A 14803-nucleotide genomic window follows, 5' to 3' on the forward strand; every position below is an offset into this window, starting at 1 on the left:
TTCACCTGTCCTCATCAGTCCTCACCTGTCTCTGTCTTCCCCACCTGTGTCTTTCTGTCCATGCGTGTCTCCAGTAGGGACGTAGGGATTATAGATGTTCTTGGTCTGATTCTTGTCAGATTATTCTGCGTGAAATTATTTCCCATCACTATAAATGTGTAAAATCTCCTTTTGATGCCAACACAGCAAAATAATAGAAACAAAGAGAAGTAACCGGACACCTCGTTCCATCTAAATGTCCTCTGCTCTGTAAAGAATAAATAAATTCTCCAAATCAACTCTGGATTTATCAGAGAAAACAGATTAAAAGGCTGCAGGACCTGGACCTGGACCTGGGAGGCTTCTTTATGGTTTTGAATATTTCTTTTCAACCTGAGCATAAAATTTAGAAAGCAGGAAAAACCTCCAGCTAGCTTTGACTTCCAGCTGTGCTTTAGCAGATTAGCTGCTGTTTGACGTGATACTGGACCAGTGGAAATAAAGAGACTTGTTCACGCCCTGATCCAAGACGAGACTTGGCCAACAGGATCTAACTGAACTTATCTTCATTCAGGTCGAAGTCGGAGCGAGCGTCCGAGTCTGGAGACTCGGACAACAACAACTACACGGGCGAGGAGGGCGGCGACGAAGCGGAGGACGAAGACGATGAGTACGATGAGGAATACGTCCCAGAGTGGCACGAGGACTATGACGAAGATGACATCGACGAAGACGACTTCTTCTCGGATGACGACGAGTCTGAGAACTTGGAGAGGGACTTCAGCCCCTTTGACTGAGACCGACCGAAATTCTAAGATGTCCCCTACCGGAAGAGACGGGAGGACAAAACCCCGCCCCCTCTTCATCACCACGTCACGCCACGCCACTTTAGGACGTCAGGAACTGTGGGAGAAGATCAGAACAACGTCCTCTTTCACCTGAACACCCCCACTCATCCCAGCATTTGCTTTCATGTCTGATTCTGTTTTAATAAAGTCAAAGTACGGAAGAGGAGGAGGGACAAACCACGTTCTGAGGTCAAAATTTAAGTTTGACCCTTAGATTGTGAAAGTTAGAGTCTGCATCCATTTTGTTCTGAATGTCACGTTTAATTTTATCCATGTTGGTTTACTTTCTGAAATGTGGTCTTGAATCTAGTTTAAACAAATTCTAGTACAGTCTAGACAGTCTAATCTAGTTAAAACCCAAACTCCAGTTTAACCCTTTCTAATACAGTTTAAAGCATTCTATTACAATATAAACTGTCTAATCCAGTTTAAACCCAATTTGATCTAGTTTAAACCCATTCAATTACAATCTAAACCCGTCTAATTCAGTTTAAATCAGTTTGGAACCAGTTTAAACCAGAACTTGGTTGTAAATCAGGATTATAGATGCAGTTAAAATGTTGCAGCTGCGGTTAAAACCGATCTGAAACCAGTTTGAGACAAGTGGGCTGTGTGAAACCTGTGGAACCAGGTTTTAATTTTTTCTGCGTTTTAGAAATTTCAGGACCTCAGAACGGGTGTGTTCTGTCGTCTCCTCCGTACTGACCAGCTGGACTTGGTTCTGTTCTCCAGAGGATGTTGGTGTTTCCTGCTTCTGCTTCTTAACTGAGACGAAGGGCGGACGTGGCGGAAGGGGACTAAGTTGTCCCGCCAGCGTCCTCGTCTGGTCGCGGTTCTGCCTTGGTTTCTGTTTCTGACTTACGCTGCCTTCACCTGAACAAAGTTCAGAACCAGCAGCTCATTTAGCTTCACTCTCTAGGCCTGTATGTGTTGGACGAGTCGGTCGTTTCTATGCATCTGAGGAAACTGATGCCGAGCGGTTACTGCAGAATCCGAAGCATCGCTGCAATAAGTGGCCGTCGCCTGCTCGGTTCTGTCAGAACCAGCGTCTGGGTTTGTTGAGGAGTCTGGAGTATCTGATATTCCAGCTCTGTGTTTTGCTGTAATTTCGAGAGATCCTATATTCATATTGTTGTTCTTAAATGTTCTTTTTGGTTTCTTTTGTTGGAGTCGAGCGACTTCAACCAACAAAACAAATAAAGCTTTTTCTGCGACACTGATGGTCTGGTTTCTGCTGGGGGGGGGGGGGGGGGGGGGGTATAAACACCAGTAGGCCCTGAACCCATTCAGTCAGCTGTCAATCATCCAGACCCTCCTATGGTTTTCCCACGTGTCTTCCATCTTTACTTTCTCCATCATCATCATCATCATCGCCTTAACCTTCCACAGAAAACGTCTTCAGGGAGCTTCAAGTTTTTATTTTTATCTTCTTTAGAAAAAACTAAATGTCTGGATAATAAAATTTATTTCTGGTACTTTCAAGACAAAAAGGCTCAAAGTTTTTGTCAATGAAAAAACTACAACATTGTAAATGTATATGAAGACAAGAAAAGTAAGTTGAGCTGAAATTAAAAGATTTTGGGATCTGTAAGCGGTTTCTGGTTAACATTTTCAGTTTGGATGTAATGTGTAGTCAGCTGATGGTTGTAGGTCATGTGTTAGACTAGAGCCAGAACCAGGAAGAAAAACCTCCATCGGAGCCAGAACCAGGAAGGAAAACCTCCATCGGAGCCAGAACCAGGAAGGAAAACCAAAATGAATTTATAATAACAGCACTTTTACTGTTATAAGTGCTTTTTGGTTTTCCTTCCTGGTGTGTGAGTGTGTAAGTGAGTGAACAAACGTGACATATAGTGTAAACGACTGGTGAACATATGACCAGAAAAGAGCTGTATAAGTACAGCCCATTTACTCTGTTGGGGAAATCCACCTTCATTTTACACCTTCATCTTCCAGAGTTCATTCTTTCCTAATGAAAAAAGATTTTGAGGATTTAAGTTTCTTACAGGTAAGTTCAGAGAAGTCGGTCCAGATCTCTGCAGTGACTTCAAGTCAAACATAAAACTGAATTTAGATCCTACTGTTGTCTTTAAGTCTGTTTTTGTACCCTGAAAAGAGTCCAAGTTAAATTAATCTGCAGATTTTATTTTTAAATCTAGAAAAAGTTGGACTGCCAATACCACATTTATTTTATGTTCGGTGACTGAGAAGGAAGAGCAATACCAACATTTTTCCTCTTGATTCCATTAGTAATGCAAGGGCAATTTAGATGTGAATAAAACATGTTTTTAATAAAATATATTAAGAAAATGTAGTAAAATATTTTTAAGTGAATAAATAATTAGACAACAATCAAATATTACATTATTTAAATTTGAATACAATAAATTAAACAATAGTAATATTATATATATATATAATAAATAAATTAAAACATTGTTTAAGCACCTACATTTGACTTGTGAAATATTACATTTTCTTCATTAATACTAGCATCATTGTCATGACATCTGATCACCAGAAAACTCAGAAGTGAAAACAAATAGCATCTTTTTGTATTAACACAGCATATCATTATATTTTAAAAAAAGAATTAAATATGATATTTTGAATGGCAGATATCAAAGTTTCGACTCTGGAGTATCAATACGCCCATACCTAATTCCAATGTCCCCCTGACATTTTAATTAATCCGCAGATATTTCCTGGTTCTGCATCTTTATTATTTACTTATTTTATCAGGACCTGTTGCTGTCGGGTTTCAATGCAGAACCAACACCTACAATCTGGTTTACAAAACAGGCAAATAAATGCAGATACTGGATTTGTAAAACTCAAATATTCATTTTGGTGGAAAGTTACTTTTATTATTGATTTCTGTGAAAACATTCAGAAACAGATGGTCAGTTTTACATGATTTACAAAGATTCATTCAGCAAAACCTAGAAACAGTGTCAACAGTAAGTTCACACGGAAATCATGGCAGAAATTAAGGATTTAAAGAGGAATAAGTTTCATTAACGTGTTCGGGTGAATTATATGAGGGTCGAGCCAGAACCTGGGATGAACTGGGAAAGATGACTGCAGGATGAGCTGTAGATCACCGACCGGTCTGCGGGGGGCAGCGTCGCATTTTACAGTCTGCCAGAATTTTTCCGAAGAAGAAGAAATGCAAGGAAAGGAACCGTGGACCAAACCCGAGCAGAATTTAAACTGTCAGCTTTTTGGTCCAACTCTCTGAATTAGCGCAGTTCAGAGAATTTTAGTTAAATAAATTTACTAAAAGTTCACTAACCGCCGAGTAAATTGATGATTTTTCACCCTGACACGCGTGCCGACTGTTGGCTAGCTGGCTAGCTCAGCTGCTAACTACAGCGACACTTTCGGGCCTCGTTCTCCACATTACAGGCGAACTGACTCCGCTCCGCCAGGGACATGGGCCGCGGAGATGGACCGATGAGGGGCAGACCGCCCGTTGGCGAAGAAGGACCTCCTTTCGGATGGGGTCCTCCTCCGCCTGGGGCTTGGGGTCCTCCTCCGCCTGGTGGCTGGGGCCCCCCCCCACCCGGAGGCTGGGGCCCTCCGCCTGAGGAATGGGGCCCACCTCCTCCCGAAGGATGGGGACCACCACCTCCTGGAGGATGGGGTCCAAGAGGGTCTCCACCGGACTGGGACCCGAGAGGTCCCCCACCTCCCGACTGGGACCCAAGAGGTCCCCCACCTCCCCACTGGGACTCGAGAGGACCCCTTCCTCCCGACTGGGACCCGAGAGGTCCCCTTCCTCCGGATTGGGACTTGAGAGCACCCCCTCCTCCGGGCTGGGATCCAAGAGATCCACCACATCCCGACTGGGATCCAAGAGGTCCCCCACCACCTGGTTGGGGTCCTCATCCTGAGGACTGGGTGCCTCCTCCAGACTGGGTTCGTCACCCAGATTGGAGATCCCGACACCCAGGTTGGGGTCCTGAAAGTCCACCCGAGACATGGGGACCTGAATCTGTTCCGCCAGTTCCGCCATCGGTAGCACCAGCGTTGCCTCCCGGTGTGCCCCCACCCCCTCCAGGTACGATTCCTCCTCCGGACCCTGCAGCCTGCCCTCCGGGGATCCCGCCTCCGGCCTGCGTACCTCCATTCGGTTTCCCGGCCTTCCCTCCTCCCGGATGGACCGGAGAGGTGAGCTGAACCAGAACTGTTCCCCTGTTGTCTGGTGATGGAGCTGCGCATGCTCATGTGTCCATGTTGGTTACTTGTCCATGTTTTATCTTGTTGTTAAGCACTTTGTGATTTTATCTTGAAAGGTGCTATATAAATAAACATTTACTTACTTACTTTACTTACTTACTGAAGTCACTTAGAAAAAACAAAACAGCTCATGAACTTCCGGTCAGATATTATGGGGTTTGAACCAGAAAAAGGGAGCATGTGAATGCACCACCAGACAACGTGATTAGTTCAATGACTCCGCAGCTCTCATTAATCATTGATGGGTTTTCCTGGTTAAATCTGGTGATTTGGCGTCCATGATGAGCCCAGAACTGACCCGTTTGTTTGTGTTCAGGCTGTTGTGGAAGAACCGATGCCGAACCCGCCACCAGATCAGCCCGAGTGGGTGAGTACAGCTGTGACCCGGTTTCAGTGACAAGCTCAGAGTTGCTGATGAGCTGGTTTGATGTTTTTGATGCAACATGTCATCCAGACAGAATGAACAGAACCACGTAGATGAAGATGTTTCTGTGAACTGACCTGCCTGGTATTGCCTGAAGCAACCCCACCAAGCAGTTTATACTTTTTCCTACATAAATTTAAAATAAATAAAAAAAAATTCAGCCATGCTCTAAAATACCAAACACTACAAAATCTTTGTGGATTTTAACCCTTTAAATGGCAGTTTGATGACTCGACATCACTGATGGCGTTGTCCTAAGTTTTTAGGACAAAAGTGTAGGATAAGGTAATTAACCTACAATTAAGAAATAATAATGGCCAATGAAAAATACACTTGTTTTCTGTGATGTTATGGTATATTTTTTAAAAATAATTAATACAAATGGTTGATTTTACTAAACTCTAATACTAAACTATGATTTCTAAAATTTGTGAAGAGATTTTATTGTCTTTTCACAACACAAAGAATTGTGCCATATGCACTATCATGGCCAAAATGAAGACCAGATTGACAGTAAATTTGCCCAAACAGACAAAAATGTCCATGAAGTTGCCAAAGGGTTAGCCCAGGGGTGCCCAAGTTCGGTCCTCGAGATCTACCATCCTGCAACTTTTAGATGCAACCCTTCTCCAACACGCTTGAATCAGATGTCATCTGTGTGTCATTCAGCTCTGCAGAGGCCTGGTAACGAGCCAGTCATTTGATTCAGGTGTTTTGAGAAGGGTTGCCTCTAAAAGTTGTAGGATGGTAGATCTTGAGAACCGGACTTCACTGGTTTAGCCTAATGTTGTCTTAATATTCAGAAAAGTAGCCCCATCACCCCTTGCACTAAGGGCAAACATCTGGTTGCACATGGTGTCAGGTCTGTTATCTAAATATATCTCAGCTAAAAGCTCATTAAAACCATTTCTATGCCTACGAAATACACGTAGGACAACAGACAAAAGAGCAGGTAAACAAAGTCCACAAAAAGATGTAAACACAACTTATGGAGCTACCTGTTCACCCCACGGCATGTACACAGACAAATGATAAATCTACTGAAAGCACAAAACCGGAAAAAAGATTCACAGAAGCACAAGAAGCAAAATTCTGCTTCACATCTGGAAAACATCATCATGAATTCTGTCTTAACTTTCGTGTCTGGCCTCCAAATCTATCCACGGGAATCAAACCACATATGCTGGAAAACTCCATTTCCCAGAGTCCTTTGAGAGCAGTTTCTTGTCTAAAATCACTATTTTCACTTTTTCCTTTAACTTATCTTCACCCAGTTTTATTAAAGTTTAAGCTGTATTTCCATGTTCCTGCACAGATCCTCATGTGTTGCAGTTTCCCTCCACTTTTTAGCAACTTCTGGATAAAATCAAATCCAGAAAGAAACGCTGCAGAAGAAGAGCTGGAGATGATTTTAAAGACAATGGGACAGAGTTTTATGTCCCAGATTCCTCAGTGGATGATTGGAAACCACCTAGCTATGTCTTTACTAAAATCTCTGCAACTTTGCTCTGTTTCTCTTCAGCTCCAGATACTGATTCCTGGTTTTCCAGAATTTTTTATCCCCTTTTTTTCAAGCAGGTCATCTACTATAATATACAAACAAGATTTAGGCAAAGAGAAAATCCTTCATTTTTTTTCTTTCTTAACACAGTGGCATCTGTCATGATGCTTGGACTTCTGATGAAGTCTCGCACCTGTTGGCTTTATTTTCATACCAGGAGGGTTTACACAGAGTTTGTAATTGCTGAAAAATAATCTGTCCTTTTTAGGTAAGTCATTTTAGAGCAGAACCCCCTGAGTTACCTTTTGGGGCTAAAGAGGTAAATAAAAATAAAATGAATCCCTGCAATGTCTGAACAAGTTTCTTTGTCAGACTTTAACACTAGCCAGATGTGTTAACCATAATTTATATGTTAGTTTAGTATAGTTTGTATCTCTTAGTTGGTATCAGACTGGATGACATGTTACTGTGTTCTTTAAATCGGTTCAGCTGAGATAAAACATCCTGTTACTGCTGTGCTGGTATTTACGGGGTGTTATTGAGCCTGTCAGAAGCTCAGAAAGCACAAACCTGTGGACCAGTGCAGGGAACGGTGACACCGATCATTTAGGCTCGGTGACTGGAATCTGTCGATGTTCCTGTTTGAGTGTAAAGAGGATGAAGAGAGGCAGAACAGAGCTGACGTTACAGCTGTAAGCAGCTGCCTGTGGAGCAGCCCATCTTCCTGTTAATAAATCCTCAATAATCTGGGTCAACACTCAGGATGATAAAATATTCTATCTTTAAATGTGCTGTGGTTGTGATCATGGTGGCAGCAGAGGTTCTGTGAAGGTTTCATTCTTCCATCAGCTGATTCAGTTTTTTTCCCAGATCAAAGCTCTGATTTCAGCTCCGCCCGGAGAGAGCGCTCCAGCCGAGAGTAAAAAATCCCCCGAAGAGTCCGTCATCACCGTACCGCCTCCCCCTGAGCCCGACCTGCCTCTCACTCCTGAACCCACACCCACCCCGAAACCAAAACCTGAAATTAGCAAGGCGGCCAAGGTTCTGGGTCTGCTGGGAAAACGCACGTTTGAAAAGTAAGTGAACAGATTTTAGTTTTCCTGGTTTAAATGGTTCTGATCTGGCTGGAACCACATTGTTTCTGGGTCAGGGTCAGATCTGAATGCTGGTTCTGTTCTGTTTGAGCAGCTGAGTGTCTCTGTGTGTCCTCAGGCCTCCTCCAGGTCGGTCCACTGGGATCATCTCCTTCATCGGGGTGAGGACTGTTTCACTTGACGTGACGAGGCGCACTTTAATGGCCTCCTGTCTGAAATTACATCCCCAAAATAAACCAAGTACATCTTCACACCTACAAGGGTCTTGGACTCAAAAGAAATCTGAGACATGTGAGGTTACTACAGAAGTGTTAGAATCGAGGTATTTACCAGTAAACTCACCTAGAACACAGTAGAAACTGAAACATATTATCTCTGCCTAAAGAAAAACACCATATTTAGAGTAAAAATAATCTTTGAATCATATCAGCCCAGATTATCTGAGTATGAGTAAAATAATATCTAATGAGGAGCTGTGCAAAGCAGAAGCTAACAACAGATGTTTTACCACAAGTACGTCCAGGCGGAACAACTTAAATGTGCCATGGCTTGTCCCAGGTACCAAACTTGAAATATCTTATCAACCCACTGGTTGGTGTTTGAGCGACAGTTCAGACCAATCATAGTCTAGAAAATAAAGGGATAAGACCCAGAATTTCCTGTCAAAACACTCAATAACGCTCCAGAGAGAAGTGAACTTAAACCTTGTGTATTTTATGAATATTTGTATTTGTAATCAGCAGAGTCTCTGCTTTCATATGACACCTTGTTTGTGTGGTTTGCTTGAAGTGGAGAAATTAGAAGAAGGCAATGTTTGTTTGTCTGTCATGTTTTTCTGACATTACCGTTTAACTGCTTGGGGTTTGAACTGTTTGGGTTGGGTGCCAATGCTTGGTTTTAGCTGAGTTTTCCCCCGCCATGTTGCTATGCTACATGCTAGCTTTGCTGCTTCCTGGTGTCTGCTAACATCTTCTGTTCTGCTTGAAAGAGGTTAAATAAAGTTTATTGAGGCCGTTTGGTTCTGATTCTGTGTTTTATCTTCTGTTTCTGACCGGCAGCCAACCTTCGGATACATAGAGAGAGAGGACCTAGAGAAGTTCATCTTCAACTTCGACGTCTTCTTTGGGAACCCAAAAGCCATGACGCCCGGGGTCCGAGTCCACTTCACTGCCTGTGTAGAGAAGGTGGCTCTGCTGGTTTTGATGGTTGTCCTCTGGGTCCGTCCTCATGAACAGCTCTGACTTTTTGTTTCTGTCGGAACAGAACCGTTCTGTTGCCACGGATGTCAAAGTGGCTCCAGGTGGAACTGAGAACGTGGATCCGGAGATCTATGAAGCTGTGGTCAGTCAGCCCATCGCGGAGCCTCAGGTCCGTACCAACCCGGTCCAGCTTCTGTTTATGCGTGACGTTACATCCTAACATAGTTGTTTGCCTGCAGCCCGGCGAGCGCCAGTACCCCGGTCAGGTGTACGTGACCATCGGACCGGTCCGCTTCAACCTGCCGTTCGACAGGAAGGACAGCACGGTGTCGCTGCTAAAGAACGACCAGGTGCTCATCAACCTGCTGACCGACATCGTCACGGAGAAACGCAAAGCTACCAACATCAAACCCAAGATCCCTGCCACCTTCAGCCACACCAACGAGATCAGAGAGAAGGTCTGGACCGGCCCTGCTCAGGATCTGACTTCACACACTGAAGCAAACAAGATGTTCCTGCAGTCCAAGTGATGAAGGTGTGTTTTCTCTTCCCTGCAGGGAGTCATCATCAGCTTGAAGGATGGCGAAGGCGTCATCAAGTCCGACGAACACGGCGAGCTTATCTTCGAGGTCAGAGAGAACCTCAGCGACGTGGACTTCACAGAGGAGGACATCAACGAGGAGGTGGAGTTCACCGTCGTCGAGGTGCGACGTCGTCCTGAGATGAAACCTGAGACCTGACTTTGTCCTGCCGCCCGTTAAACTTTTCCTTTGTCTTTTGTTGTTTAGCTTCGAGCTGGGAAACGAGCCATTCGGATCCAGCGGGCCAAAGAGCCCCTTCTTCTGACTCTCTGCACCGCTACTAACTCCGCCTCCTTGAACTACGAGCCTGACACCAACGGCGATGACGGCTCCCCCCACGTTCTCAAGAAGAAGCCCGCGGCCAAGCTGGAGCTGGGGCCCACCATGGTCTTGGACACGGAGCTGTACGAGGGCACCGTGAGCCAACCCATCATTGAGCCGAAGGTGAGCCCGTCTTCTCCAGGAGGTACGGTGGTTCCTGTCGGTCCACAGCTGCATCAGCCGACCTACTCTGCCAGATGTTTGATGTCAGCGACATTTTGGATTTTTAAAGTTCAGATTTCAGTGAGAAAAAAGAAACATCTGCAGGTAAAACAATCTTCGTTCTGAAGACCTTCATTCATGTACTAGTGCTGACAAAGTTGACGTCATCTGAACAACACATGAAGGCGAAACTTGTCGCTTACATTAAACGTTACTGTTGCTAACTCTTCGTTATTAGCACCGACGTTAACAGGGTAATTTTCACAAGCTTGAGCAAAATATTCGTTAAACATATCCTTGCTAAGGTACCTTTCAGCCGTTTCTTTCTCCCTTTACTCCGCTCTGTCACCTCCTCCGACTCGAGGGAGCGGCAGTGGTGACAGGAAGTTGAGACTCCTTCGTTTTTTTCAACATTAAGTCATTAGCAAGGAACTGTCACATTTCCTGAGTACAATTCCATACTCTTATTACAATCCGTAAATGTGCACAACTACAGACTTTATGTTTATATAGATTCATTCATGCAATATAATTTACATTTGTAACATCTGAAAAAGAAAATTATGACTCTGAAGACATGGCAGCTTTTATTTTGCCGTTCCGGGACGCCTCGATCATTCAGATGTAGTGAAACCCTGTGGATAAACTAAAGAAGTAGGAAACTGTGCTAGAGACCTGCAGGACATTTACTCCTGTTTGTTTCTTGATGAAGTTGAGACTGTCAGAAGTGGTGTGAGAAAGAGTGTGTGTGTGTGTGTGTGTGTGTGTGTGTGTGTGTGTGAAGTCATTCAAACTCAGGTGAGAAAATAGAAGAAGCAACTGAAGTGTCTACTTCTTTGATTGCAGGTACATCAATGCTTACAGGAGTATTAAAAACATAATAAGTATCCTGTTAGAGTAAATGTAGAAACAAAGTCTTTCATCCAATCAACAGATTGCATTGTGTCAAGCTCCACCCTTTACAGTCGTATCTGTATGATTGGGACCACAGAAAAAGGGTCCCAAATAAGTAGGGCAGCTTTATTCTGGAAATCCTGGAGCCCTTCCCAGTTTTGCGTAGTCTGCGTACTGACCCAGACCTGTTGGTGGAAACAGGGTATGAAGGACGTTAGATTGGAGCAGATTGTTTATTGAACAGTGTGATACAGGATGGGTGGATGTAGAGTTTATAACCATTAGATTTGGGTTTGATAGATTTGTCGTCTCCCAGAAGGTGCACCAGGGATCACCAACTCCGGTCTTCGAGGGCCGGTGTCCTGTAGGTATTAAATGTTTCTTTACTGCAACACCCGAATCAAACAAAGTTGTTGTTAAGTTCTGCACAAGTCTGTTAATGACCCTTTCATTTGAATCTGGTGTGTTGCTGCAGAGAAACCTCCAATACCTGCAGGACACCAGCCCAGAGTCGGTGGTTCTGGGCTGGCTCTTCCTGCTCCAAGTGAAGGATGTGGGATCCATCAGCACATTTTATATTCTGATGTCATGACCTATTCTTCCCATCCAGCCCAACATGCCGGGTTATCCGGGTCAGATCCACGCCAACATCGGCCCATTGAAGACCAACGTGACGTTCGACCACCGGGACTGTGCCGTGACGCTCCTGAAGAACGACCACGTGCTGATCAACCTGCTGGTGGACACGGTGACGAGGAGGCGGCGAGCCGCCAACATCAAACCCAAAATCCCGTTCACCTTCAGCTACACCAAGGAGACCCGAGAGATGGTACCGACACCCGTGGACGCCTGACAGCCAAGTACTGTCTCACACCCGATGTTTGCTTCGCCACAATCAGACTGGTTTGAGGCATGTGGTCAGAGGAGAAGCAAATCGGGTCTGAGAAGGTTCTGTAGGCCTTCAGAGCTGCGTTATGTTCAGTTATTGTAAACTGTGGAGGTTCAGGTAGGTTCTGCCTCTCAGGTGTTCCGTTCTGTCCGCCAGGGTACCATCGCCTCGCTGGGCGCTGAGGAGGGGATCATTCTATCTGAGGAGCACGGCGAGATTCCCTTCGACATCACAGAGAACTTCAGTGACAAGGAGTTCAACGCCGATGACGTCAACAAAGAGGTGGAGTTCACAATGGCTCAGGTGAGTCTGACTGGACCGATCTGAACCGGATTGCGAGGAGGGAAGAGGACAGGTCTGACGGGCGGTTCTGTCTCTGCAGGTGAAGTCCCAAAAGAGAGCGATCAGGCTGAGGAGAATAAAGAAAGACTGTGGGGATAAAATCCTGCAGGACCAGAAGAAACGGGAAACGGAGGAGAAGAGGAGGAAGAAGGAGGAGGAGGAGAGGAAGAAAAGAGAGGAGCTGGAGTGGAAGAAGAGGGAGGAGGAGGAGCGAGAGAGGGAGGCAGAGAGGAGAAAGAAGGAGGAGGTGGCTGCAGCGCTGGCAGCCGCCAAAGATAAGGTGAGAATCGTGTTTACAACCAACACAACTTCCTGCTGCTGTCAGCTCCAGGTTTAACTTTCCAGGGATTTAAGTTTTCCAGCGATGTTCCAGGTCTCCAGTCTGTGGAGATTTTGCAGCAGGATAAAGAAAAGGGAAATTATTAAGAATTAAAGACGTGTAATGACGTGATCTGGTGGCTCTAGCCCTCCATCTGTAGCGGGCTCCGGTTAGAGATTGAATGATCCAGGCAGAGTTTGTGATTTCACTTGATTTTTTTTTACCGCGTTGAACTTGCACAACAATCGTGGAACAGGCAACAAGACAAGGCCGTGTGTCTACCTCTGCATGGTTTTTATATGTGTATGCATGGTTCTAAAAAGACAAGGAAATATATTTTTATTGATGTAATGTATGAACATTCTTCTAGCAGTAACATAAAACCACCTTGAATAAAAGGTTAGCTCTGTTCTATGACATCACTTTATTTTAGTAGCTTTAATGTAGCTAAGTAGAAGCACTCAGCACAATAATTACCTTCTACAAATAGATGAAAACAGTGTTATATAACCCACTCTAACAGGCATAGTGACCAGAGAACGATGACTAATGCATAAAACATCATGTGAAACTAACTGACTGGTTCAAGCACACATACAGTCTAGGTTCAGAATCATTTTTGCTTTAACCCCTGTGCTATGAAACAAAGTGGCTTGTAATTTCATAAAAGGGGAAAGAATGATAAATATTTGTATTTAAAGTAGAAAAGCATGTGGGAAAAATACCAGGTTGCTTTTTTACCTCTGATTTTTGCCAAATTGCCCCAGCCGAGGGTCGATTCAACCTCTTTATGCTTTAGCTCATCTTCTGTACCTGACTTCCTGCAGTGGACTCCACTCGGCTTCAAGATCAGCATCCCCGACTCGATGGATGACATCAGCAAGGAGCGATTTGAAGGCACCGTCCTTAAAGCCATCTCCAAAAACCCTCGTAAGGAGGTGAAGGTGAAATTAGAGAACAAGGAGGATGGGCAGGAGCTTATCACACAGGTAAAAAAAATATTCAAATAAAGATTTAAAGAAGAATAAAAAATCTGATTGGTTCAAATATTTATTTATTTTTGTAGGTGAAAATAAAAGAGGAGAAACTGGATGAAGCTGATTTGAAGGAAGCAGGAGGAGAGGGGCTGAAGGAGGTGAAAAAGGAGGAGGAGGAGGAGGATGAAGAGTCAAAGAGGGATGAGCCTGGTGAAGCTGCAGTTGGAGTGAAAGTAGACCCGGACATTGGACGGTTGGTGATGACCATCGATGGCGAGCAGAAGCAGCTTTCCTTCGGCCCCAAAGACCTGCTGACCAAAGCCACCATGCTGGATGGAGATAAGGTGAGGGTCACACCTGACCAGCTGACTGCCTGGAGTTTGGCTCGGTCAGAGGTGGCAGCTTTTCCACCATCAGGTCCATCACGCTGCCGAACTGTCTTCACTATTAATGTTGGATCTGAGGCCCATTTGGGTCTACAGAGTCTTGGTTTGGATCTGTAAATCTGGTCCTGTTTGTATTTTGTTTTCAAAGGTGCGTTTCAACATCGCCACCAATCGGGAGACCAAAGAAGAAAGAGCAACGTTTGTGGAAATTCTCCCCGACTCCTTTGAAGAGTCCATTGAACAACGTCGACACGTAAGACTCGTTAGACAAGCTTCTGACATCCTGATGTGAACCTTGGATCCTGTTTCTGAGTCTGGACTGAGCTGCTGATCCAGATCTAATGTAGTCCATCTCATGTTTTCCAACCAGGGTATTGTGATCGAATTCTCGAATGACTCTGGGCTCATCAAGTGCTCTCAGAATCCTCAGCTCTTCTTTAACATGTCCGAGGTGATAGAGAAGAAGAGACTGGAGCTGAACGAGAAGGTCGAGTTCAGCGTCGTCCCGGTGAGCTCCGTGATGAAAGGATGTCTGAATGTTACAAAAAATATGGAGATTAAAACATTTAATTGTCCTAATTCATTGACAAACTTTCACAATGATCATTAGATTATTGATTTTCTGTCTCTTTTATTGAAACTGTT

General features: G+C 44.5%; 2 protein-coding genes across 4 annotated transcripts in view; both read left to right on the forward strand.

Annotated features, from left to right (window-relative positions):
- LOC121656088 (cullin-9) overlaps positions 1–2041 on the forward strand; it is a 42836-nt gene extending 40795 nt beyond the window's left edge. For all 3 annotated transcript variants that reach the window (XM_042011121.1, XM_042011122.1, XM_042011123.1), the window contains one exon: positions 554–2041. In XM_042011121.1, coding sequence (XP_041867055.1) covers positions 554–776 — 223 coding nt within the window. In that variant the 3' untranslated portion in view covers positions 777–2041. The remainder of the gene's footprint in view (positions 1–553) is intronic.
- A 1672-nt stretch (positions 2042–3713) lies between these two features.
- The window catches only part of znf318 (zinc finger protein 318), a 45874-nt gene continuing 34784 nt past the window's right edge, over positions 3714–14803 (forward strand). Inside the window, exons 1-16 of the mRNA XM_042010015.1 lie at positions 3714–5000; positions 5386–5436; positions 7865–8070; positions 8207–8249; positions 9147–9272; positions 9352–9456; positions 9527–9745; positions 9845–9991; positions 10076–10312; positions 11856–12074; positions 12291–12437; positions 12517–12756; positions 13623–13784; positions 13862–14116; positions 14307–14411; positions 14529–14666. Coding sequence (XP_041865949.1) covers positions 4263–5000; positions 5386–5436; positions 7865–8070; positions 8207–8249; positions 9147–9272; positions 9352–9456; positions 9527–9745; positions 9845–9991; positions 10076–10312; positions 11856–12074; positions 12291–12437; positions 12517–12756; positions 13623–13784; positions 13862–14116; positions 14307–14411; positions 14529–14666 — 3138 coding nt within the window. The 5' untranslated portion in view covers positions 3714–4262. The remainder of the gene's footprint in view (positions 5001–5385; positions 5437–7864; positions 8071–8206; positions 8250–9146; positions 9273–9351; positions 9457–9526; positions 9746–9844; positions 9992–10075; positions 10313–11855; positions 12075–12290; positions 12438–12516; positions 12757–13622; positions 13785–13861; positions 14117–14306; positions 14412–14528; positions 14667–14803) is intronic.

Source organism: Melanotaenia boesemani, chromosome 16, assembly GCF_017639745.1.
Source record: "Melanotaenia boesemani isolate fMelBoe1 chromosome 16, fMelBoe1.pri, whole genome shotgun sequence".
NCBI classification, from domain to species: domain Eukaryota; kingdom Metazoa; phylum Chordata; class Actinopteri; order Atheriniformes; family Melanotaeniidae; genus Melanotaenia; species Melanotaenia boesemani.